The 26,356-nt window shown below is 44.6% G+C and overlaps 1 protein-coding gene across 2 annotated transcripts in view; it reads right to left on the bottom strand.

Moving 5' to 3' along the window:
* Positions 1-26,356, bottom strand: part of LOC139380844 (adenylate cyclase type 5-like) — a 121,265-nt gene extending 94,909 nt beyond the window's left edge. For both annotated transcript variants that reach the window (XM_071123946.1, XM_071123944.1), the window contains exon 1: positions 25,406-26,356. In XM_071123946.1, the coding sequence (XP_070980047.1) occupies positions 25,406-26,356 (951 nt within the window). The remainder of the gene's footprint in view (positions 1-25,405) is intronic.

Below are 26,356 nucleotides of genomic sequence, written 5' to 3' on the forward strand. Positions count from 1 at the left end.
GCCTAGCAATCAACAAATGTGCATTGTTTAAAGTACACAAATAACTGCTCAAATATGCCCCATTATGAACGAAATGTGAACAAGAGGCTCGTAGAATCATGACTCGTGTTTTTAGTTCACTGTTAGCCATTTGGGGGTCCAACATGTTCTGGGCATTACTGAGTCAAATCCACTTCCGTTTGTTTCTCGCCACTTCAATTGAAGGACGTTGCGCTACTCTGTTGCGGAAAAAACACGTGTGGTTATTAAAAGGACTACAACATCTAATGTTGGCTTCAACTTGGCTTTCCATACAAATCCTTTCTCATTATAAAACAGCGAAGGTGAGATTCAAATGGTGAGATTAATTAATGCTACCGCTATTCATGGCTTAATTATGTATGCCTGCGTCAGCCACACAGGCTACAGAAAAATCGCCATGCATGCATCCAATCTATTTAGTCAAGCAATGTCCACATTATTCTCACATATTTTATAGTGGTTAATAGCGTTGGGCCATGGTCACAGGTTCGAATCCCGAGCCGACTGGGTGACAAATCTGTCGACGTGCCCTTGAGCAAGGTACTTAACCCTAATTGCTCCTTTAAATCGCTCTGGATAAGAACGTCTGGTAAATGACAAAAATGTACATGTACAATTAATATAAATGCATTTGCACTGACTTTTAGGCCCTATATGTACAACTGTATAAATTATACAATTGTATAACATTAAAGTCTTTGAAAAGTATCATTAAGAATGAATAAGTCCCTGGATTTGTCTTGCCTATGTCTGTATGAACCCTGCTTATAGGATGTATAAGGTGGAGTTGTGGGCCAATTTGCATATATTCACTTTTATTTCTCTAAGTACACACGTGGAACTGCAGGCAAATCCTTTTCATTTTCGTTTCAAACCATTTTGAAATTCTGATCCCAATGTCACACATTGGCCTCATTATTTATAGATACCCTCTCAACCAAACACTCTCTCTCGAACCTCCAACAAGATTCAGAAAGCCTGCTGCTGAAGGATCCTGTAGTACTAGTTGCCGTGGCAATACATCTACAGATTCATTGGTCTTCTAGCACACTTGAGTGTGTGCATATTAGAGTGTGGCATATGCAAATCTCAGCATCGCTATTGAGACAAGGCTAAGTGGGACATCAGTGCAAACATGGATGTTTGGCTACCCTATGGCTCTCTCTATACAGTACAAACCTGGGTGCTCTCCTGGTTCCCAATGACACCTCTAGGATTCTCTCCCTTGAATATTTAATGCATGCAAACAACCACAAGTATTGTTACACTATCTACTGTATGTACAGTGCCTACAGAAAGTATGCATACCCCTTGACTTATCAAGAAAAAATTCATTTGTAAAAAAAAAATCTAAAAACATAATTACACTTTCACATTATGAGGTATTGTGTGTAGGTCAGTGACAAAAAAAATCTATATTTAATGCATTTTAAATTCATGTTGTAACATAACAACATTTAGAAAAAGTAAAGGGGTAATTTCTGAAGGAGCTATATGTAAGCAATATCTGATTATACTACTATATCCAGTATCCTCTGTAATAAAAAACTATATTGTTTATGCTTATTCATTATGTGAAAAACACAAAAAAAAAATGTTTGGTTAAAGAAAAATGAAGGATAACATTAACAAAACAAACTCCTGCACCACATCCCCCAACACATTCCAAGACGGGGACACAAGCATGGACACTGGGTAAAAGAGCTCATCTACTGTAGTCCCAAATATGAAAATACATCTCTATCTCTAAATGAATCTTGGTTAACCCATTTATGCTTACTTAGTCTGTCCACGAGAGATTATCTCTAAATAGCTGTCCATTCATTTCCTGTGAATATACACTATCGTTCAAAAGTTTGTCCATTAAAATAACATCAAATTGATCAGAAATATATTGTAGACATTGTTAATGTTGTAAATGACTATTGTAGCTGGAAACGGCTGATTTTTAATGGAATATCTACATAGGCATTCAGTGAAGAGGTGACTCAGGGATGCTGGCCTTCTAACCAGAGTTGCAAAGAAAAAGTCATATCAGACTGGCCAATAAAAAGAAAAGATTAAGATGGGCAAAATAACAAATACACTGGACAGAGGAACTCTGCCTAGAAGGCCAGCATCCCGGAGTTTCCTCTTAACTGTTGACGTTGAGACTGGTGTTTTGCGGGTACTATTTAATGAAGCTGCCAGTTGAGGACTTGTGAGGCATCTGTTTCTCAAACTAGATACTCTAATGTACTTGTCCTCTTGCATAGTTGTGCACTGGGGCCTCCCACTCCTCTTTCTATTCTGGTTAGAGCCAGTTTGCGCTGTTTTGTGAAGGGAGTAGTACACACCATTGTACAAGATCTTCAGTTTCTTGGCAATTGTTTGCATGCAATAGCTTTCATTACTCAGAACAAGAATAGACTGACGAGTTTAAGAAGAAAGTTCTTTGTTTCTGGCCATTTTGAGCCTGTAATCAAACCCACAAATGCTGATGCTCCAGATACTCAACTAATCTAAAGAAGGCCAGTTTGATTGCCTCTTTAAACAGCACAACCGTTTTCAGCTGTGCCAACATAATTGCAAAATGGTTTTCTAATGATCAATTAGCCTTTTAAAATGATACATTTGGATTAGCTAACGAAATGTGCCATTGGAACACAGGAGTGATGGTTGCTGATAATGGGCCTCAGTACGCCTAGGTAGATATTCCATAAAAAATCAGCCATTTCCAGCCATTTCCATTCACTGTATTCTGATCAATTTGATGTTATTTTAATGGACAAAAAAATGTGATTTTTCTTTCAAAAACAAGGACATTTCTAAGTGACCCCAAACTTTTGAATGGTAGTGTAAATACACTTAATATAATATATGCACATAGAGACACATAAAATAGTGAACATCATAATCTAAAACTCCCCCTGCAGCAAGACAATTTAAAATCTTAGTTTAAACGCTCTCATTGTGAATTCTCACCGGAGTGCTTTACCTTCTTTCTACAAGAACAAAGTGAATCCTTTCCCTCCATCCCTACCTCCCTCACACCATCCTGAAGATAGAGAGAGAGAGCATAATTTTACCTCATTAGTCATGATAATATAATGCAATTCCTTTCCCGTACGTAATTAGCATAATGGCACATAATGGTCGTAATGGTGTCTTCTCATCACCTTAACAATACCAGCCTGTTAACTATGTTATAAAAAGTACTTCAAGTAAAGTGCATTACATAATTCTGCAATTGTGATGCTTCACCACTTTCTGAGGAGTTCAAAGCCATCAATCATATGAGGAGATGAAATCAGTGTTGCCTCAGCTGCATCCTTTTACTGTGAACTGCAAGGTATTTTCTTAGAAATTTTTATTTCTTAGAAAGTATATGGTCAAATTTTCATTTGTAATAATGACATAGTAATTACCCTAAAAATCCCATGTCGGTCTCCTAGAGATGTAGGCCTGCTAAAACAAGCTCAACTATATGCAATTGAATCTAGGTAGTAAGGTTTCATCAAGCGGTACTGTTGCTACTGAACATGTCCACAGATACATGTGCTTCTACCTGAGCCTTGCTAGTAAATCTATACCCTGGACCAATAACGCTGCTAGGACAAATGGCATGCTATTCCCCTATGGGCCCTGGTCAAAAGCAGTGCACTATTTAGGGAATAGGGTACCATTTTGGATGCAGTAATGGTCCCTTGTCCAATCAAAGGATCTGCTTACATTACCAAGCATATGGGCTCAAAGAGAGAGCAGAACAGAACACATGCATGCAGACAGACGGTATGCCAGCCTATCGTTTCCCTGGATATCATAGCCCTGGCTTGTTTTAAGCAAGCGGACCAGACACAAACAAGCACTCCTGTATTCATGAGATTCTCTAATCCATGAGATATGATGCCAGTCCCAGCTTCTGTCCTGACAGAATACAGTAAAGAAAGACAGTCTGAAATGATACCCGATGCCAGAGTCATAAAAGTAGTGAACAGTGAATAGGGTGCTATTTGGGACGAACCCAGAGACGAGTGAGCTCTGTTGAACTATTTCATTGGTTCCATTTTGCCAAGCAAACTCAGTCAAGCACAGATACAATTATTATTAAGAAAACAAATACTATTTGAATCCAGGTCTGTAAATAAGACAGACACATAAAAACAATGTCCCATCCAGCAGCCTGCTCCTTTTATAGCAAAAACTATTTTTAAACTACTCCTGCATTCTTTTGCCTCTTTAGAGACAAACATGTCCCTCAGATGTTCAGAAATACAAATCTGGAACCACACTGTTGCAAGGAGGTCCGTCCATGCATGCATGGGGCTACTCTGTGGTTGAGCCACAAGAGCCAGTGCAGTTAGTTAGTAGTGAGTCCCTAAGATGACACAGGAGGCCTGTGGGAAGTGGGAACAGTAGCCTGGTCCCAGATCTGTTTGTGCTGTCTTGCAAAGGCCTATGCTCATTGTAGCCACAAACAACAACACAACAAAACAGGTCTGGGACCAGGCTATGGGAACAGTTGATATCATGGCCATGTATTGTACTCCTCTCCTGAATGAGCATACCCAGCGTCTGCGATTGTGGGAGCAACTAGTGGATAGCGAGCCAAAGCCAAGACCCCAGAGGACAGAACAGATGTATTTACGAGCAGCAGGGCATACCCATCTGTCTATCTGTAATATGCATGTTACTTTTGGTACTCAGACCAGGCAGAGAGAAATAGAGAACTAGCCAGACCCAACCTGGTCAGTGAAAGGCGGGCTTGTATCCACACCACACAAGGGGGATTTTATTTTCCCACTAGTACAACAAAAGCAATGTGATCACACTGTCTCAGTTAGTTTCGGATGACTTCTGTTGACCATCCGGCAATTTACTCCCAGCCACGGAGATGAGAAAGAGAGATTCTCGGAAATCAGCTCCGCACCATGGTGCATTTCTCACGTTGTTACGCCATCTGGGTGGAAAGAATAATGCTCAGATAAAGACCAACTGCACTGCAAACCCCAAGGCATTTTGTACTCAAATACTTCTAGTAAGTTGAACTCAAAGTCATTATTATTTAAAATGTTTTTGGTACTGACTCAAAACACCAACTCTATTTTTTAAAGTTATGGTAACAAATTAACTTTTTTCCCAGCATGCTCTACTGCAGGTTAAAAAAAATCAGATGTGTTTTTGCATGTACATTGAGTGATTGATTGATTAATCTTATGCTACACCAAGATAAATAACATACACTTTTCTAAATTAATCCAATCGTTAATTTAGAATTTCTGCACCCGTTACTGAAATGGTTATTCCATTTTAAATTACATAGGTAGTGTACTCCCACTGTTCCTAACCCCGGCAGTCACGAATGCCGGTTGTGGGTGAATACAAATTTTACACATCACTTTGCAAGGTTCCAGAAATCCTTGTTGGAAGATTCCTGGAAATCCTTAAACCAGTAATTTTTTTTATCTGGGAATTTGGGGAAAGTTACTGGAATTTTGCCACCCTACTATCAGACCTGATGTGGCCTGTAAACCGTGAGTTTTAGACCACTGTATTAGGGCAAAGCTAGGCCTCAAAATAAGGCTTTATGAGATATGTAATGTATTATCACAGTTTAATTATAACGATAACATTCGCCTAGGAATTCACTTGGTGAAGGCCAACGGACTGAAAATGAACTAATTCAATAACCATGTCTCTGTCACTAACAAATACAGTCATGGGTGGTAACTCTACAATTCACTCGAAAAGGCAAGGCACACTGGGAAATTATATTGGAGGTGTTAATAAAAAATGTCAAGCTGATACAACTCCAATCTGGACCCCCTACAGGGTCACAGTGACTCTATCAGATTGAGTAATGACCACATAATCACTTTATGTAACTGTACTCAGATACACACTCCATGACCAAAAGTATGTGGACACCCCTTCAAATTAATGGATTCGGCTATTTCAGCCTCACCCGTTGCTGACAGGTGTATAAAATTGAGTACACAGCCATGCAATCTCCGACAGTAGAATGACCTTACTGAAGAGCTCAGTGACTTTCAAGGTGGCAGCGTCATAGGATGTGGAAGAGCCCTGACCTCAACCCCATCGAACACTTTTGGGATGAACTGGAACGCTGACTTGCGAGCCAAGCCTAGTCACCCAACATCAGTACCCGACCTCACTAATGCTCTTGTGGCTGAATGGAAGCAAGTCCCCACAGCAATGTTCCAACATCTAGTGGAAAGCCTTCCCAGAAGAGTGGAGGCTGTTATATCAGCAAAGGGGTGACCAACTCCATTAATGCCCATGATTTTGCAATGAAATGTTCGACAAGCAGGTGTCCACATACTTTTGGTCATGTAGTGCATATAGTGCAATGCGTTCCTCTAAAGTTTTGAGTAATGACAGCACATTGGGGTTTACAGTGAGCGAAGAGGGGGAGAGGGCTGGGGCACTGCTGTCTTGGGCCGATTAACTACGTAAACATGTCTCATGTCTCAGCCGTTCTGCTCTCTTGTCGCTATATAGGCTAAAGCGAACACAGAGGAAGACAGAATACTTTTGTCTACAAAGAACGCTGCAATAATCCCCCAACCAGAGGTCACCTCCTGAACATGTCATCAAGAGGAAATGTCCTATCTGCTCTGCCCACCCTCTGTGTTCTGAACAACCGGATACATCCAGTTTTCAGGGGAAATGGAAAGAGCCTGTGGAGTTCTACTTTTGGGCGTTAACAAGGCGACACTCCATCTTACGTATCTCCTCCTCCACATTTACTGGAGTGGTTCAACAGTACAGAAAATAACCTCACCCGGCAGTATTTTTTTTCTCGCAGGACCAGAAAGAAAGGTTAGGTTCTAAGTTAGGTTATGCTCTGCCTGGAAGTGAATTACAGTAGAATCAGATCAAGGACAAAGCTAGGACAACAGAGGACACATCTCTTATTAAACCACTGATTCATTCATGAAGGCTTATTAAAAAGGAACCCTCCAGAGAAACCCTATGGAACAATCAGTGGGAGACTATAGGTCCTATCAGTGCTTCTACACCTGCATTGCTTGCTGTTTGGGGTTTTAGGCTGGGTTTCTGTACAGCACTTTGAGATATCAGCTGATGTAAGAAGGGCTTTATAAATACATTTGATTTGATCAGTGGGAGACCATTGGTCCTATCAGTGGGAGACTATGCTACGTCCCAAATATAGAGCACTACTTTTGACCAGAGCCCTCAGGGCCCATAGGTCTCTGGTCAAAGTTAGTGCACAATTCCCCAGCTAATTATTGTTATTATTGTTATTTTGCTTTATGAATTCCCCACGCTCCATCCAGCCCTCCCTCTCACCATCAATCAGCCCTCCCTCTCACCATCAATCAGCCCTCCCTCTCACCATCAATCAGCCCTCCCTCTAACCATCAATCAGCCCTCCCTCTCACCATCAATCAGCCCTCCCTCTCACCATCAATCAGCCCTCCCTCTCACCATCAATCAGCCCTCCCTCTCACCATCAATCAGCCCTCCCTCTCACCATCAATCAGCCCTCCCTCTAACCATCAATCAGCCCTCCCTTTCTCCATCAATCAGCCCTCCCTCTCACCATCAATCAGCCCTCCCTCTCACCATCAATCAGCCCTCCCTCTCACCATCAATCAGCCCTCCCTCTAACCATCAATCAGCTATGATGAATAATGGTTCAAACAGAAGTTGATATAGCAGCACAAACACTGAGGAAAAGAAATATGCATCGGCCTCCCGAGTGGCGCAGCAGTCTAAGGTACTGCATCGCAGTGCTAGCTTCATCACTACAGATCCTGGTTCGGAACCCAGGCTGTGACTGGGAGACCCATGGGGCGGCACACAATTGGCACACTGTCGTCCTGGTTAGGGGATGGTTTGGCCAGCTGGGTTGTCCTTGTCCCATCGTGCTCTAGTGACTCCTGTGGCGAGCAGGGTGCAGTGCATACTGACACAGTCGCCAGGAGTACGGTGTTTCCTCCGACACATTGGTGTGGCTGGCTTCCGGGTTAAGCAGGCATTGTGTCAAGAAGCAGTGTGGCTTGACGGGGTCGTGTTTCGGGGGACGCATGGCTCTCGACCTTTGCCTCTCCTGAGTTTGCATGGGAGTTGCAGCGATGGGACAACACTGTAACTACCAATTAGTGTGAAGATAAAGGAAAGAATACAGAAGGAAGAAATGAATGTTCTCCAAATAGATGATATGGCATTTTACTCTATGGACACAATAATGTAAATATTAGTCACAGGTATCACTGACTATTTTGTTATTGTAATTTAAAAAATTGGAAAAAGTTGGTGGTTGCATTCGATCAAAGTTTTTATTTAAAGTATGACTTTCAGCACCCCGCGGAATGACCACAGTTCTACAGGATAAACATAAGCACAGGTAAGCGTTTTCTGAATTGAAATTTTTACAAGAATCAACTGATGGTGACTCAATGTTGTTGCTAGCAAATCCTGTGACCTGTTACCAAAACTCAACTCCGCCTCGATATTAAAGAACAAAGTTGAGCGTTCCTCAGCCAGCTTCCCAGTAGATTACAACGGCGATGGACAGAGTTGTGGATAAAACGTTAACAGTATGTTGCCACGCTCAACAAGAATAGCCTATGTAGCTGCCAACACCCCAGTATACCAGAGCAAGACGGAAACGCAAAGAAACAACACAACATAGTCTCCCCTCTGCATTCAAGCAGCCCTTGGCAGCTGATTCTGACCAGGCCAAATAGATTCCAAGAGCGATAGGTGGGCTATGTTTATGTTTTTTACAGTCGTTGGTTTATAGCCATGGATATACGCCCATGTTAGGAACTTCCCTTTTGCACCCATTTCAGCAAACGGGTAGTACCGGCTCTATGTAAGCAAGCCAACGTTTTCAATGATTTGGCCAATGAACCCTGTGGAGCACCTAGTTAACAGTGACAGCCCATCACATTACCCAGGAGGGAGAGATGTACCCTTCTACAGACACGCCCCCCTTTATGAGAGTCACAAGTGAGCATCTGACTCTGAAGGAGGCAGTGTAATTCTGCGTTCGTAACCAAGTGGGAAGTAGGACTTTATCACATTCGACAGGAAAAAAATCCACTTGAACGGCCCTCAAACTGGTAATTACTAGTGGAACACTCGTCTATCATCCTGAGCACCCACTTCTTCCACATGGTGACCTCTAACGTCACCTAATAAGGAACTGGCCTCTATAACAGCAGTTAAATGCAACAACAAAACATTATTTATACAAATCTATTAATGTAGTTTTTGAACTTTATAATTTGCCAATCAGCATTTCTCAACGAGTTCAAATCACATGAATGCATCCAACTGGTATTTGTGACTTCCCAACTGGTAAATTCCCACCTCCCACATGGTTACAAACGCAGCACCAGTGGAAACTTCAGAGGCCCAACATAACAATTAGATCACAACACAAAATGCAAGGAACATTGTGAATACTGATTTTCCTGCAGTAACAAAACCAAACCGTGACACCAAAACTGCAATACGTACCGAACTGTGGGTTTGGTGAACTTTCATTCATTTCCCTAAAAGAGACACAGTGAGCACAGAGCAGCACTCCAGATTTTGTTTGACATTTTACTAAATTATTATTAATTGAGAGAGAGATCTAAATTCAAAGCAATGAGTATCAGAAGCCCAGATTACTTTTTATCACAGACTTTGAGATGAAAACTATCTGTCTCTGTCTCTCTCTCTCATACACTGCCTCTATCTCTCTTTCTCCCTTTCTCTTACACACTCTCTCTCTCTCTTACAACAGTAACAACAATAACCAAGGGTCAAAATAACCATACATTGAACAATAACAATAAGCATACAGTAGAGGACATGTGCAGGTTGATTGGTCTGTCAGAAACTGTCCCTCATCTTATGGCAGGCAGCAATGTAGTGCGCTGCCAACCCACAGCTCTCTGCGTCCTCCCTCAACAGGATGGGTAGCTTACTCTCATCAGAGAAGACTTTGAAACCTTGAATAAGGGTTTCAAATTTGGAGAAATGACACTCTCTAATTGTTTTATATTTTTGACATTTTGTCAGGAAATGCAGCTCCGTCTCAGGTTCTGCTGTTGTGCAGTGGTTGCACAGCCTTTCCTCTACAGGGAGCCAGGTTTTCCTGTGTCTACCCTTCTCAATGGCAAGGCTGTGCTTACTGAGCCTGTACTTTGTCAAGGTTTGTCTCTCAATTCAATTCCAGGGGCTTTATTAGCATGGGAAACATGTGTTAACATTGCCAAAGCAAGTGAGGTAGATAATATACAAAAGTGAAATAAACAATAAAAATGAACAGTAAACATTACACATACAGAAGTTTCTAAACAATAAAAACATTACAAATGTCATATTACGTATATATACAGTGTTGCAACGATGTACAAATGGTTAAGGGTACACAAGGGAAAATAAATAAGCATAAATATGGGTTGTATTTACAATGGTGTTTGTCTTTACTGGTTGCCCTTTTCTTGTGGCAACAGGTCACAAATCTTGCTGCTGTGATAGCACACTGTGGAATTTCACCCAGTAGATATGGAAGTTTATCAAAATTAGGCTTGTTTTCAAATTCTTTGTAGATCTGTGTAATCTGAGGGAAATATGTCTCTCTAATATAGTCATACATTTCGCAGGATTTCAGGAAGTGCAGCTCAGTTTCCACCTCATTTTGTGGGCAGTGTGCACATAGCCTGTCTTCTCTTGAGAGCCATGTCTGCCTACGGCGGCCTTTCTCAATAGCAAGGCTATGCTCACTGAGTCTGTACATAGTCAAAGCTTTCCTTAAGTTTGGGTCAGTCACAGTGGTCAGGTATTCTGCCACTGTGTACTCTCTGTTTAGGGCCAAATAGCATTCTAGTTTGCACTGTTTTCTTGTTAATTCTTTCCAATGTGTCAACTAATTATATTTTTGTTTTCTCATGATTTGATTGGGTCTAATTGTGTTGCTGTCCTGGGGCTCTGTGGGGTGTGTTTGTGTTTGTGAACAGAGCCCCATGACCAGCTTGCTTAGGGGACTCTTCTCCAGGTTCATCTCTCTGTAGGTGATGGCTTTGTTATGGAAGGTTTGGGAATCGCTTCCTTTTAGGTGGTTGTAGAATTTAATGGCTCTTTTCTGGATTTTGATAATTAGTGGGTATTGGCCTAATTCTGCTCTGCATGCATTATTTGGTGTTCTGCGTTGTACACAGAGGATATTTTCGCAGAATTCTGCATGCTGAGTCTCAATTTGGTGTTTGTCCCATTTTGTGAATTCTTGGTTGGTGAGCAGACCCCAGACCTCACAATCATAAAGGACAATGGGCTCTATGACTGATTCAAGTATTTTTAGCCAGATCCTAATTGGTATGTTGAATTTTATGTTCCTTTTGATGGCATAGAATGCCCTTCTTGCCTTGTCTCTCAGATCGTTCACAGCTTTGTGGAAGTTACCTGTGGCGCTGATGTTTAGGCCAAGGTATGTATCGTTTTTTGTGTGCTCTAGGGCAATGGTGTCTAGATGGAATTTGTATTTGTGGTCCTGGCGACTGGATCTTTTTTGGAACACCACTATTTTGGTCTTACTGAGATTTACTGTCAGGGCCCAGGTCTGGCAGAATCTGTGCAGAATATCTAGGTGCTGCTGTAGTCCCTCCTTGGTTGGTGACAGAAGCACCAGATCATCAGCAAACAGTAGACATTTGACTTCAGATTCTAGTAGGTTGAGGCCGGGTGCTGCAGACTTTTCTATCTCTCTCTCTCTTACACTATGTCTCTCTCTCTCACACTATGTCTCTCCCTCTCTTACTCTGCCTCTCTCTCTCTCTCTCTCGTACACTATGTCTCTCCCTCTCTCTTACACTGCCTCTCTCTCTCTCTCTCTCGTACACTATGTCTCTCTCTCTCTCCCTCTCTCTTACACTATGTCTCTCTCTCTCCCTCTTTGTTCTGCATTGTGCTCTCTCTCTCAGCGACCGTGACGGAACAGAACACAAGACAGTCCACTGACTGGATGATAAATCTGATGGCTCAGATAAAATGTCAAAAAAGGTCATTGAGCACCAAGAGGTTTCAGTTTCAAGCAGTGTCCTCACTCCCAAGGTCTGCTCAACGAGGAAAATGCATACAATCACCCGTCTCAAATGGTAATGTGGTCAATCTGACTAGGATCAGATTCAACATTTGTTAGGGAGTAACTTGTCTTGCACCAAAGTCCATTACTAACATCTGCATTATGTTCTTGTACTACTCTTAAAAGATGCTATAAAAAAGATCAGAATTGGGCTGCCTGTGTAAACGTAGCCTAACAACCTACATCTGTTCTGTGGGAGAAGGTTTTTCTGTGGGGGTGTTTTTATGGCATCTTTTAAGATTAGTACAAATCGCAAGGAGGTGACAGAGCCAAACAACCCAATTGGAGTATGCCAGGTTCTCCAGAGTTTACTCTTGCTATAACCGAGTCATACTAGGAAAGTACAGGATAGGACGGACTTTAATGTCCTCAAGGGGAAAATTGTCTTAGACACACAGTACTACTGTATACAAAATAGACACTGTACATTACACACTCAACATAATACATTGCATGTTACCCCTGACATACATAATGGGGCGGCAGGTAACCAGCCCGTGGTTAGAGTGTTGGGCCAGTAACCGAAAGGTTGCTGGATCGAATCCCCGAGCTGACGAGGTAAAAATCTGTCATTCTGCCCCTGAACAAGGCAGATAACCCACTGTTCCCCAGTAGGCCGTCATTGGAAATAAGAATTTGTTCCTAACTGACTTGCCTAGTAAAATAAATAAAAATAATAATACATGTTGCACTTTTCCCTTACATCCTGTCAGTGGCGTACTTCTGCTTGTAGTGAACATAAGCTTGTAGAAAAAATGATGGATAGCATTTGATTTGGCCGTAAGTGTTCGACATAGATCAATTTCCTTTGTTTTTTGTGTCTAGCACCAGAGATAGGCTAAAGCTTTGCATAGAGGCAAGACAAACTCAAGTAGACAAACTCAAGTAGACAAACTCACTCAGAATGGCTAGAAATGAATTTGAATATCAGACAGGGCAGAGGATGGTTCATTTGCCTGGCAGGTACCATATAACACGTTTATTTTCCTGGAGAGGAGCTCATGCTATATTCGGACCACGATTCAGCTTCAATGTCAACACAGTGTGAATGGACAATCATGTCAGGGGCAAATACTGAGGGTTACACAGAGGTCATGGCTGGGCCAAATGTGTTTTCTATACATTCTATGGCTCTGTGGTACAATACAGTGTGAAGCGATGGAGCAATACAGTTCTTTCCAGCCAACAATGCCTGGGGTGTTGGGGTTACATGACAACCCACATATTGTTGCCCAGTACTGTACTGTGCTGATTTGAATCAACACATGATATGACACAGGTGAATCAGTTCCATTGACGACAACATGGATGATGCCCTTGTCTCTCTGGAGTCTACTTCCTCCTCACTAGTCCCTCACTCCTATTGGTGACACTAAAGCATATGTTACCCACGGATGAGAACTCTGGTAGAAATGAATAAGATTCTTATTGGGATCTCAACCTAACAGACAGTTTGACTAATCAATTTGAGTTTCAGGAGAGAAAAAAAGCCATCGAAGAACAAAGAAATCTACAGAGAAACCAAAAATCGATGAGGCGTTTGTTATCTTCCACGCTAACTGCCAGATCACCAGGGACAAAGAGAGAAGCTCTGGACAGTTCTACAGGCTTCATTTGTCTGTGTTGCTCGGAGGCTAACCCTAATTTAGCACACAGCGTAGCATCCCTCATGCCAATTCATGTCCCGAAAACTACATTGAGAAGAGGGAGGAGGAATATGAATATCTCTCTCAATATGTTTCTCAAAAGATGTTGCACATTCTCTATGCATATGATATAACTGTTGATTTGCAGACATACACATCCACACTTTGCCTAACTTGTGTTGCATCCTAAAAGATTATTGCAGTAATTAAAAATATTTAAATAAAGATTGCTGAGCACTGTGTAAAGTGAGCACTGTGTAAAGTGAGCACTGTGTAAAGTGAGCACTGTGTAAAGTGAGCACTGTGTAAAGTGAGCACTGTGTAAAGTGAGCACTGTGTAAAGTGAGCACTGTGTAAAGCGAGCACTGTGTAAAGTGAACACTGTGCACTGTGTAAAGTGAGCACTGTGTAAAGTGAGCACTGTGTAAAGTGAGCACTGTGTAAAGTGAGCACTGTGTAAAGTGAGCACTGTGTAAAGTGAGCACTGTGTAAAGCGAGCACTGTGTAAAGTGAGCACTGTGCACTGTGTAAAGTGAGCACTGTGTAAAGTGAGCACTGTGTAAAGTGAGTACTCTATTTAGTCTAAAGAGAAAGAATGTTCAATCAACCGTTCTTGAATGTGGGGAAAAAGAGATTCCTGGTGCATCAAGGAGCAGGAATAGCCCAAGCATGACGTTACTTATCCGTTGTGCTTATTTTATTGTGTTTATCATACACACCCACACACATACCTAAACTGCCGATAGCACTGCATGGTGAAACATGCCAACTACAAACATTAACCAAAGCCAGAAAAGTTTAATTAAGTGGTGTAGCCAAGAGGTAATCCAGAAATCCACACAAAAAGGCTCATAAGAGTGGAACATTTCCAACAGGTTTAATGGTCCAGCAGCCCGTGTCTTTTCTCAATTACAGCCAATTACAAATACGGAGAAAGTATTGTACTTTTATTTTTTTCATAAAAGAGCAAGTCAACAATCGTGAAGAAACCACTGTCCAATACAAGCTACAATTAGGTATCTGTCAAATTCAATCATTTCAGGAAAACATAGTGACTGTGAGCTCTCGTTCTCCATGGTCGACGTGAGTAAGACATTTAAGCATGTTAACCCTTGCAAGGCTGCCGGCCCAGACAGCATCACTAGCCGCGTTCTCAGACCATGTGCAGACCAGCTGGCTGGAGTGTTTACGGACATATTCATTCTCTCCCTATCCCAGTCTGCTTCAAGATGTCCACCATTGTTCCTGTACCTAAAAAAGCGAAGGTAACTTAACTAAATGACTATTGCTCTGTAGCACTCACTTCTGTCATCATGAAGTGCTTTGAGAGGCTAGTTAAGTATCATATCACCTTCACTTTACCCAATACTCTAGACCCACTACAAATTGCGTACCGCCCCAACAGATGCACAGATAACGCAATCGCCATCGATTGCACCCTCGAGCGCCAGGGAGGAGGAGCAGGAGCAGGCGTGACAGTACCCCCTGGGCGAACCGGCCGAGACATGAGCGCTGGGCAAGCTGGTTGGGGCGTGGAAGACCGACAAACTGGCAGAGGCATGGGAGCCTGGAGAACCGGCTGAGGCGTGGGAGCCTGGCGAACCGGCTGAGGCGTGGGAGCCTGGCGAACCGGCTGAGGCGTAGGAGCCTGGCGAACCGCCTGAGGCATGGGAGCCTGGCGAACCGGCTGAGACGTGGAAGCCTGGCGAACCGGCTGAGGCGTAGGAGCCTGGCGAACCGCCTGAGGCATGGGAGCCTGGCGAACCGGCTGAGACGTGGAAGCCTGGCGAACCGACTGAGGCGTGGGAGCCTGGCGAACCGGCTGAGGCGTGGGAGCCTGGCGAACCGACTGAGGCGTGGGAGCCTGGCGAACCGGCTGAGGCGTGGGAGCCTGGCAAACCGGCTGAGGCGTGGGAGCCTGGAGAACCGGCTGAGGCGTGGGAGTCTGGCGAACCGGCTGAGGCGTAGGAGCCTGGCGAACCGGCTGAGGCGTAGGAGCCTGGCGAACCGGCTGAGGCGTGGGAGCCTGGCGAACCGGCTGAGGCGTGGGAGCCTGGCGAACCGGTTGAGGCGTGGGAGCCTGGCGAACCGGTTGCGGCGTAGGATCCTGGCGAACCGGCTGAGGCGTGGGTGCCTGGCGAACCGGCTGAGGCGTGGGAGCCTGGCGAACCGGCTGAGGCGTGGGAGCCTGGCGAACCGGCTGAGGCGTGGGAGCCTGGCGAACCGGCTGAGGCGTGGGAGCCTGGAGAACCGGCTGAGGCGTGGGAGTCTGGCGAACCGGCTGAGGCGTAGGAGCCTGGCGAACCGGCTGAGGCGTAGGAGCCTGGCGAACCGGCTGAGGCGTGGGAGCCTGGCGAACCGGCTGAGGCGTGGGAGCCTGGCGAACCGGTTGAGGCGTGGGAGCCTGGCGAACCGGTTGCGGCGTAGGATCCTGGCGAACCGGCTGAGGCGTGGGTGCCTGGCGAACCGGCTGAGGCGTGGGAGCCTGGCGAACCGGCTGAGGCGTGGGAGCCTGGCGAACCGGCTGAGGCGTGGTAGCCTGGCGAACCGGCTGAGGCGTGGGAGCCTGGCGAACCGGCTGAGGCGTGGGAGCCTGGCGAACCGGCTGAGGCGTGGGAGCCTGGCGAACCGGCTGAGGCGTGGGAACCTGGCGAACCGGCTGAGGCGTGGGAGCCTGGCGAACCGGTTGAGGCATGGGAGACTGGCGAACCGGCTGAGGCGTGAAGGCCTGAAGATCCCGTTGCGGCGTAGAAATCCAATGGGCCGGCTGAAGCATGACGTGGGATGGGAACCTGCCGAGCCAACCGAGGCAAGGAAACCTCTCGAGCCAGCAAGGGCATGGAAGCCCGACGAGCTGGCTTAGGCACCCCCGGTTTCATCGGTGGCGGCCCCCGAGTCTGACGTCACCCACAAAACAAAAAGAACTCCCCGATGCTCCTTGTACTGGTGTCCGCATTCTGTCACATATTGTCACGGGAGCGGCGCAGGAGATGAGAAGCAGGTACGGGGAGTGAAGGTCTATTAGCTGACGGACATGAAACGGAACAGGAACAGCGTCAGGACAGGAACACATAACAAACACAACACAGAACAATGCAGACACAGGGAACACAACCAAGGAACAGACAGGTATAGAGGTGGTAATCAACAAAGTGAAGGAGTCCATGTGAGTCCAATGAGCGCAGCTGCGTGTAATGTTGGCAACAGGAGTGTATGATGACGGGTAGCCTAGTGCCCTCGAGCGCCAGGGAGGAGGAGCGGGAGCAGACATGGCACATTTGGCCTCACTTGATTAAAAAAATATTAAAAAATTAGCCAATCAGTGTTGAGCTGAGCTCAACTGTCGGTTGTCCTGTCTCAGCAAAACGTGACATTACATTTTAGAAAACAAGCATCGATGACAAAGCGCATGGGCCCTCACAGCTCGTGCCCCCTCCACCCCCCACAAGTGGGTCTGCAGGGGTGTCCCGTACGCCAGTGAAGGTAAGATAAGCAATCATTTCTGGTGAAAAAACATGGATATAGCATTTTGGAAATAAACTCTTCATATACAGTATTTATTTATATTTTTAGTCAGGGACCCACGGTCCTCCAGTTGAGTGTGGGGGCCATAGAGGATAAAAATCACACCAGGCTTTGACACGGATTGACATCAAGGTGTTTAAAAAGGGGAGTTGTGCTGATAACGTTTACACTGAAATAGCCAACCGAAGCCATTTCCACTTAGACAAGGGCTGGGGCACAGGCCATGGACAGAGCACTATTCATAGAAATAGAATTCCATATGGAAGGATTCCATTTCTATGGCACTATTCACTCTCCTGACTAACAACAGAGCAACCGAGAGGTTGATGAGGAGGTTTGTGTGGGAGAGGAGAGAGAGACACGAAGTGACTCGGGTGAGAAAGGAAAGCAGTGAGGTGGATGCAAGAAGAAGGGACTGGTGGGGGAGGGATAAAGGGAGGGAGGGAGTGAGGATAGTGCTGAGCGATTAACCGAAATGTTGGTTATTTCTCATTTTTAAACAAGTAATTGACCAATGTGGATCAAATATTTTGATTCCATTTCTTTCTTTCTTTTTGTGAGCTCAATGCCCACATTGTGCATTTCTCTACAGATAAATTTGATCAAGCTCATCAAGAGTTATTTTAACTTGTTTTGTACAGTAGTGGGCACTATATGCTGAGGTCATGGGTCACTGGTTACATGTATATAGGTAGCACAGATGACCAGGAAGGGTTAGCACAGATGACCAGGAAGGATTGACACAGGTGACCAGGAAGGATTAACACAAGTGACCAGGAAGGATTAGTACAGGTGACCAGGAAGGGTTAACACAGGTGACCAGGAAGGGTTAGTACAGGTGACCAGGAAGGGGTAGCACAGATGACCAGGAAGGGTTAGCACAGATGACCAGGAAGGATTAACACAGGTGACCAGGAAGGGTTAGCACAGATGACCAGGAAGGGTTATCACAGGTGACCAGGAAGGGTTATAGTACATGTGACCAGGAAGGGTTAGTACAGGTGACCAGGAAGGGTTAGTACAGGTGACCAGGAAGGATTAACACAGGTGACCAGGGAGGATTAGCACAGGTGACCAGGAAGGGTTAGTACAGGTGACCAGGAAGGATTAGCACAGGTGACCAGGAAGGGTTAGAACAGGTGACCAGGAAGGGTTAGTACAGGTGACCAGGAAGAGTTAGAACAGGTGACCAGGAAGGGTTAGAACAGGTGACCAGGAAGGGTTAGTACAGGTGACCAGGAAGGGTTAGAACAGGTGACCAGGAAGGGTTAGTACAGGTGACCAGGAAGGGTTAGAACAGGTGACCAGGAAGGGTTAGTACAGGTGACCAGAAAGGGTTAGAACAGGTGACCAGGAAGGGTTAGAACAGGTGACCAGGAAGAGTTAGTACAGGTGACCAGGAAGGATTAGCACAGGTGACCAGGAAGGATTAGCACAGGTGAGAGTAGAGGGCAGTTCTTACCGTTCACAGCTTATAGAATCCATCTCCCTTCACCTTTTGTATAGGAATATGTGCATTGGCGCTATTTATATTTTATATGCGCAATAACTGGGAGCTTCACCCGAAAAGGGTAACGTTTGGAAAGCTGATTCTTGTTAACGCATTATGGATGGCTCTCCTGTGCCCGTGGCTTTTCATAGACGATCACCACTACACGTGGTAATTAACTACAATGACCATAATCCATTGCGTGATCGAAATACATTACCTAAGTGATTGATTGTTGGTATTCAGCAGTTATAAAAGTATGCCTTATTTACTTTGAAGAACTAAAATAGTGATTTTGTAAGACAGCAGGCAGCAGCTCTATAGAGATGAGATGATGAATTGGAATGAAATAATAAAGTCATCAAATAAAACAAATGTAATATACACAAGAACTGAAATATTTTATTAAAGTAAATGATGGTTAATACTGTAAGTAATAAGCAGTAATGGAGAGTCACTACCATCATGGGACTTGTATTAATTGTTTAATTCTGTGTTGTTAACAGCGTTCAACCCACATAATGCACAGTGCATTGAATGTTTAAAAAAATAATCAAAACCGAAATAGAAAACTGTGATTATTTTTTAATAATCGAACCGAAGCCGAACCGACCTCAAAAAGCACTATTCACTCAGCACTAGGAGGGAGAGATGGGAGGGAGGAGAGGAGGGAGGGACTGGCAGGGTAGGGTAGGGAAGGAGGGAGGGATGGGATAGAGGGAGGAGAGGAGGGAGGGACTGGCAGGGTAGGGTAGGGAAGGAGGGAGGGATGGGATAGAGGGAGGAGAGGAGGGAGGGACTGGCAGGGTAGGGTAGGGAAGGAGGGAGGGATGGGATAGAGGGAGGAGAGGAGGGAGAGACTGGCGGGGTAGGGTAGGGAAGGAGGGAGGGATGGGATAGAGGGAGGAGAGGAGGGAGGGACTGGCAGGGTAGGGTAGGGAAGGAGGGAGGGATGGGATAGAGGGAGGAGAGGAGGGAGGGACTGGCAGGGTAGGGTAGGGAAGGAGGGAGGGATGGGATAGAGGGAGGAGAGGAGAGGAGGGAGGGACTGGCAGGGTAGGGTAGGGAAGGAGGGAGGGATGGGATAGAGGGAGGAGAGGAGAGGAGGGAGGGACTGGCGGGGTAGGGTAGGCAAGGACGGAGGGATGGGATAGAGAGAGGAGAGGTGCTGCTCAGCTGCTGTGATTATCAAAAAAAGGTCTCCCTGTTCAACAGTTTCTCAAAGCAGTATACCTGGGTCTCTTTCTGTTGTTATTATCCTCTTTCTTGTATTTCTGAATTGTTTTTATCTAGCAGGTGTGGACTGGGCCATGGTGCCTCCCTCTGTAATGATTAGGCTTAATCATGTCCATGTTGTTGACAGTGGAACGTCAATAAAGGGGGTAAATAAAGTGATCAATAACGTGTAAACCTGAGGACAACATTTGGACAGAGCTACAGCCTCTGCTTTGTGTCTTTGGTCAGAGAGAATTCTGAAGAGTATAGGAATAGAAATGCAATGGCATAAGAGATCATAAGAGATCCTGTTGCATGTGATATTGACTGGATCAACGTTCTACACCTAAAACCTCTGTAATAACAACTAACATGATACTAGAAGATAAAGGAAGGAGGTAGGAGGGGAGGTTAGGTTAGGGTAAAGTAAATAACACTGAGGCCAGCTGTTTCCCAATTATCTCCAATTTGAGCCTCCATCTGTAGGCCTTGTCCCAAATGGCACCCTATTACCTATGAAGTTCACAAAAGTGCGCTAAATAAGGAATAGGGTTCCATTTGGGATGCCAGTGTACACTCAGCGGTGGAAGGGAGGGTGAAGAGATGAAAAGACAGAGGTCTTCTTGCAGGGAAGATCTCTCTAAGAGGTTCTGGATGGTGTTGTGTTGTGATAAAGGGCTTCTGTTGCTAAGATACTGGAACCAGTGTGCATGCAGGATCTACGGTGCGGGGGAGGGGGGGGGGGGGGGGGGGATCACAGCCAAAGTGGTTTTTGAGAGGTGATGGGGATGATGACGTTTGGTCCTCAAGATCAACTCCAAACGCCTGGGAAATACACCAATCTACTGGGATAACTTTTGACCCTAACCCTTTTTGACCCTAACCCCTTTTGACCCTAACCCTTTTTGACTCTAACCCCTTTTTGACCCTAACCCCTTTTTGACCCTAACCCCTTTTGACCCTAACCCCTTTTTGACCCTAACCCCTTTTGACCTTAACCCTTTTTGACCCTAACCCCTTTTGACCCTAACCCCTTTTTGACCCTAACCCCTTTTGACCCTAACCCCTTTTTGACCCTAACCCCTTTTGACCCTAACCCCTTCTGACCCTAACCCCTTTTGACCCTAACCCCTTTTGACCCTAACCCCTTTTGACCCTAACCCCTTTTGACCCTAACCCTTTTTGACCCTAACCCCTTTTGACCCTAACCCCTTTTGACCCTAACCCTTTTTGACCCTAACCCCTTTTGACCCTAACCCTTTTTGACCCTAACCCTTTTTGACCCTAACCCCTTTTGACCCTAACCCCTTCTGACCCTAACCACTTTTGACCCTAACCACTTTTCCACAAAATGTGACTTCCCTTTTTACTTGCACACACCTCATTGTACATGTGGTCATGGGAATCAACCAAAAACCAAACTGTTCTGATAGAATACACCTGGACATGGACAGACACAAGAGGGAGATTGGGGCTACCAGATTGCTTAAGTATAATGTACAGTATACACTGAGAGTACAAAACATTAAGAACAACTGTTCTTTCCATGACATAGACTGACCAGGTGAATCCAACTGAAAGCTATGACTCCTGATTGATGTCACTTCTTAAATCCACCTTTATCAGTGTAGATGAAGGAGAGGAGACAGGTAAAAATGTAAGCCTTGAGAAACTTGAGACATGGATTGTGTACAGTATGTGTGCCAAAATATTGAAGTGCCTTTGAACGGTCTAGCTGCAAGGTGATTCAGAGCCTCAGTCTCTGGACCACTTTCAGCGAGGGCTCGTTCTAGAGTGCACATACTCCAGTACTCAGGAGCTGGTTAAATGCTTCCATGGGGGTTGAATCTCAGAGGCAAATTAATAGCAGATCTGTCGGGGGAGATTCACGTTACGGCGCAGGGGAATTCAATTACAGTGGCCGCAAACCTGGTTACAGCTGGAGGGGAGCCAGGAGAGACTTGAGCCCGCTCACCTACACAGTCAAATCGGCAGAATTAATTCAACTACCATGGAGTCAAATGCAACACTATTTGACCCACATTTTGTGTTAAAACAACTCATGTTTTGATATCTTGGAGATAATTAAAATGATATATTTGTTGTTTTTAATTAACTACCTTAACATTTTACACTTTTCTGTGTTGTTTTGAATGAACAACCAACTACAGCAGAGTACACTTCTCTTTCAGTTTTCCTTTGAGTTATAAAGATGTAAAGCTTTGTTTGAATATTTCTTAATGCGTCACATTATGGTGTTTTGCAATGTGATATTCAATCTCTGTTGGAAGCCAACGTAATGGAAGATGACCAGAACTTTTACGTCTCAACTCTCAATGCCTGACAGAGTAGGGAAGGAAATACAGCACATGAAGATGACCTCCACCATGTCAACTGGAACAACTATCTCACTAACGGTTGCTATATATCCAACCACATACAGATTGGATAAGTATAAAAATATATATATTTCTTATATTTGTGTAGCATAAGATCCCTGTCCGAATACCCATACTAGCGTACTAAATAGAATGTGAAAAATTAACGTTTTATAGTACTTTTGAAAATAGTGCTAAAAATACGTCATCTAATGCGCGATTGCGTTGACTCTAGCCATTCGTTAATTTTGGTACAGCACGTCAATTTATCTGATTAGCACTAGAACCACGTTTTTCTCCATCCACACTGACCTAAAGTGAAGGGAGCAGAGGAGAAGAGGAGTGAGCTGGCTAACTGCCACACAGCCCTGGCTGGTTCATTCTGTGCTGTGTGTCACCTGACTGGACGTCCCCCTCTGAAGGCCTCTCTCCAGCCAGGCGAGGCAGGGGAAGGGACAGTGGCACTGTCTGCCAGAGACAAGCCAGGTGATATGGAAGGTACTGCAAGTGTAAACTCCCTAGGGCTCCTCCTTCCTTAAAATATAGAAACTGTCAAACCAGGAATTAACCCTTCATAGATGGACAGAAGAGAAAGTCAACACTATATTGAAGCATGTCAAACTATTGTCGATGTAGCCATTTTATCAAGGTGAAAAGGCTAAAAGTCATATTCATGGTGATTTTAGCCAATAAGCATCCAGTATCTAAACTACCATGTTTATAAGTGTTTTTCTTGTATTGTCACCTTTTAGACAGTTCAAGTTACCTCACTGTGGTTTACGGAAGAAGCGGGTCATCCCTGCAGGCATCTGGAGTACAGTGCACATACACAAAATACAAAGCCACCATCTCAAGCCAAGACTCAGCCAGCATGGTTATTTGTGCCTTGGGCTAATTCATGTGACCACTCCTGATACAAGCATCATCTGGGGAGCTTACATAAACATACAGCTCCACAGTGGAGAGCTGCTGGGACCTATATAAACAGGGGGAGATCTGATATAGTAAAAACAACAGGATCGTGAGGAAAGATAAACAAATACAGCAGTCTGTTCCCACACTTAGATATAAGGGTCACATGTCTGTATCACAAACTCTCTGACTGATATAATCAAAAGACAAAGAAAGTGGATTAGACTGATCTAGAATGAGAGAGAGAGGGAGAGAGAGAGAGAGAGAGAGAGAAAGAGAGAGAGGGGGAGAGAGAGAGAGGGAGAGAGAGAGAGAGAGAGAGAGAGAGAGAGAGAGAGAGAGAGAGAGAGAGAGAGAGGGGGGGGGGAGAGAGAGAGAGAGAGCGAGAGAGAGAGAGAGAGAAGGGGAGAGAGAGAGAGAGAGAGAGAGAGCGAGAGAGAGAGAGAGAGAAGGGGAGAGAGAGAGAGAGAGAGAGAGAGAGAGAGAGAGAGAGAGAGAGAGTGTAAGAGAGGGAGAGTGTAAGAGAGGGAGAGTGTAAGAGAGGGAGAGTGTAAGAGAGGGAGAGTGTAAGAGAGAGAGAGTGTAAGAGAGAGTGTGTAAGAGAGAGAGAGAGAGAGACCCCCAAAGACCCAAAAAGCATCCTATTCCCTAGTGGACTCCTTTCAACCAGAGTCTTATATGTCCAGGTTAAATGTGGTGCACTATAAAGGGGATACTGCCATTCGGGATGCAGCCTTAGTCTCCTGAATTGTTTTGGGGATATTCTACAGAGCACATAGAAAATTATCTGGGGGATCTCTCAAACACAATTTCCTTTTGACATAGAACTTGATACTAAAAAAGTCTTATCTCTTACAAACATCCTAAGTCATTTAAGTGGCCTAGACAAACATTTCCCCTCCCTCAGACACAATCTATAAAGGCCTAGTTTATTGTAAAGCAATTCACATTTCAATAGGACAGACGCAATGATACCGGCCTAAGGAACTGCATTTCAGTGTCAAAGGCGTCACTACAGACTGGTTTGATTGCAGGCTGTATCACAATCGGCCGTGATTGGGAGTCCAATAGGGCGGCGCACAATTGGCCCAGTGTCATCCGGGTTAGGGTTTGGCCATCATTGTAAATAACAATTTGTTCTTAACTGACTTGCCTAGTTAAATAAGGTTAAATAAACAAATCAAAATTATTAAATATATCATTAAAACGCCAAATTATCAATAGGAAGCCGAATAATAAGAGGGGAATGAGAGATGACACGCATGGAGTTTTACAAATCAAGAACTCTGAGGGTCAAAGTTTTTAAAATGAATAAAATAGAGCAGTGGGCCTCAACATTTTATTAGGAACATAATAAAACACAAAACACAAAACAGCATATAACTGTTGTTTCTCTATAGGCATATCCTTCGCAAAATCCCAATAACAAAATAACCCCATGTTTTCATCCCAATTCTTCTAAAGTCTACAAACCCGAAACAGTACACACTAACTTCAGGAGGATGCTCATCTGTGCCAGCACTATCATCTCCTTCTGCCTGATAATTCTAGAACTTCTTCTAGAACTGTTATTTTGCCTAAATTCTTAAAACTTCCGTTTTACCCAGTGCGCTCAGATTGGCTTCGTATACGTGTTTTTTCGCTATCTAATATTAAATGGATGGTTTTGCTAATGGTCTTCTCCATGATAACAACTAGGGGACTGAGCAATGGTCAATCGAGACCGTTTCCGTAGCAACAAGCATCAACAGCACCTCAAGACAAATTCAGCATCATTATAAGTCACTGTCTATTAACCAGTGAAAGGCGTTGAATGTGGGAAACATTAGTTCTAGCAATAATGAGAGACATTGCATTCCTGTATTCCCTAATGAGTATTCGGTCAATTATGAGAAATTGAATTATCTGCAATAAAATAGGCCTTTGACTCAGCAATTATGCTCCAACCTGGCGTAATAACATTGCCACTTGATGGAAGGCACCCCCTAAATCCATCTTTAAACTAAAAATATTTGGTAGATTATTCCATGCGTAAAGTTACTTTCACGTATATCAGTTTATTCATGAGTAATAAATGCGTCGCCTACTAAGAAATGTATAAAACAGGACTTACCTGCTTCCATACAAAGGCATCCTTTTCGTTTAACTTCCAAGACCCGACCACATGGATGGCAGACAGCATAACTCCAGTAATAACGGCAGCCCGCATCCGAACCGGGAGCAGTGTGTAAATGACATGGATAAAAAACACTGTCCACCAAATTCCCTCAGAGGCACTTTGCGGATGTACGAGGAGGACCCCGATCACTTGTAATACCAGCACGACTAGAATGACCACATAGCAGACTATCCACATGTGATCCTGATGAAACCCGTTCCGATTGCACACCACCATCAAGATGAGGATAAGTAAGATGGCCAAGGAAAAGACCACAACGTAAGCTATCCGGTATCCTCCCCCCGCGCAATGGAATGTCAGCATGACCGCGCACAGGAGCACCAAAACGGCCATGAGCATGGTCAAACTGCTCTGGTTGAGCCGGAAAAAGTAACGCTGGTACAGCCTCTCCAACTTCTCCGATTGGAATTTCTTGGATCTGAAAATCTGCATCATGCTGCTGCAGCACGCGACCATGGAAATGTGAACTTCGGGCATGAGTTCCTCCTCCTCGGGTTTGGTGCCCTTCACTCTACGGTCCTCCAAGCCCAACTCCACCGATATGGGTCTCACTTCCACGGCTCCATCTGCGTGTTTAGGGGACGATCGGTTGTTGTTTCGACTCTCCTCTCCAGTGCCATGCTCTTGCCACGCAGACCTAGACCTAAAACTGACCCTGCTAACCATTGTCGTGGCTCGTCCTGGTCTGGGCTGTCGGTCGGGATCATCATCTCCTTCAGTCCATCTGCTGTTCGAACGGGCGAGCTTTTTGCTCGGAGATCTAGCCGAGTATGGGCATCCGTTGGCAATATACTCAGACTCGCCCCAAGCTGATCTCAGTTCAGTCCCTCCCCTCAGCCCAGGCGCACCGACTCCGGGCGGGCTAACACTGTTAGATCGGGACAT

The sequence above is a fragment of the Oncorhynchus clarkii genome, chromosome 22 (assembly GCF_045791955.1).
Source record: "Oncorhynchus clarkii lewisi isolate Uvic-CL-2024 chromosome 22, UVic_Ocla_1.0, whole genome shotgun sequence".
Taxonomy (NCBI): Eukaryota; Metazoa; Chordata; class Actinopteri; order Salmoniformes; family Salmonidae; genus Oncorhynchus; species Oncorhynchus clarkii.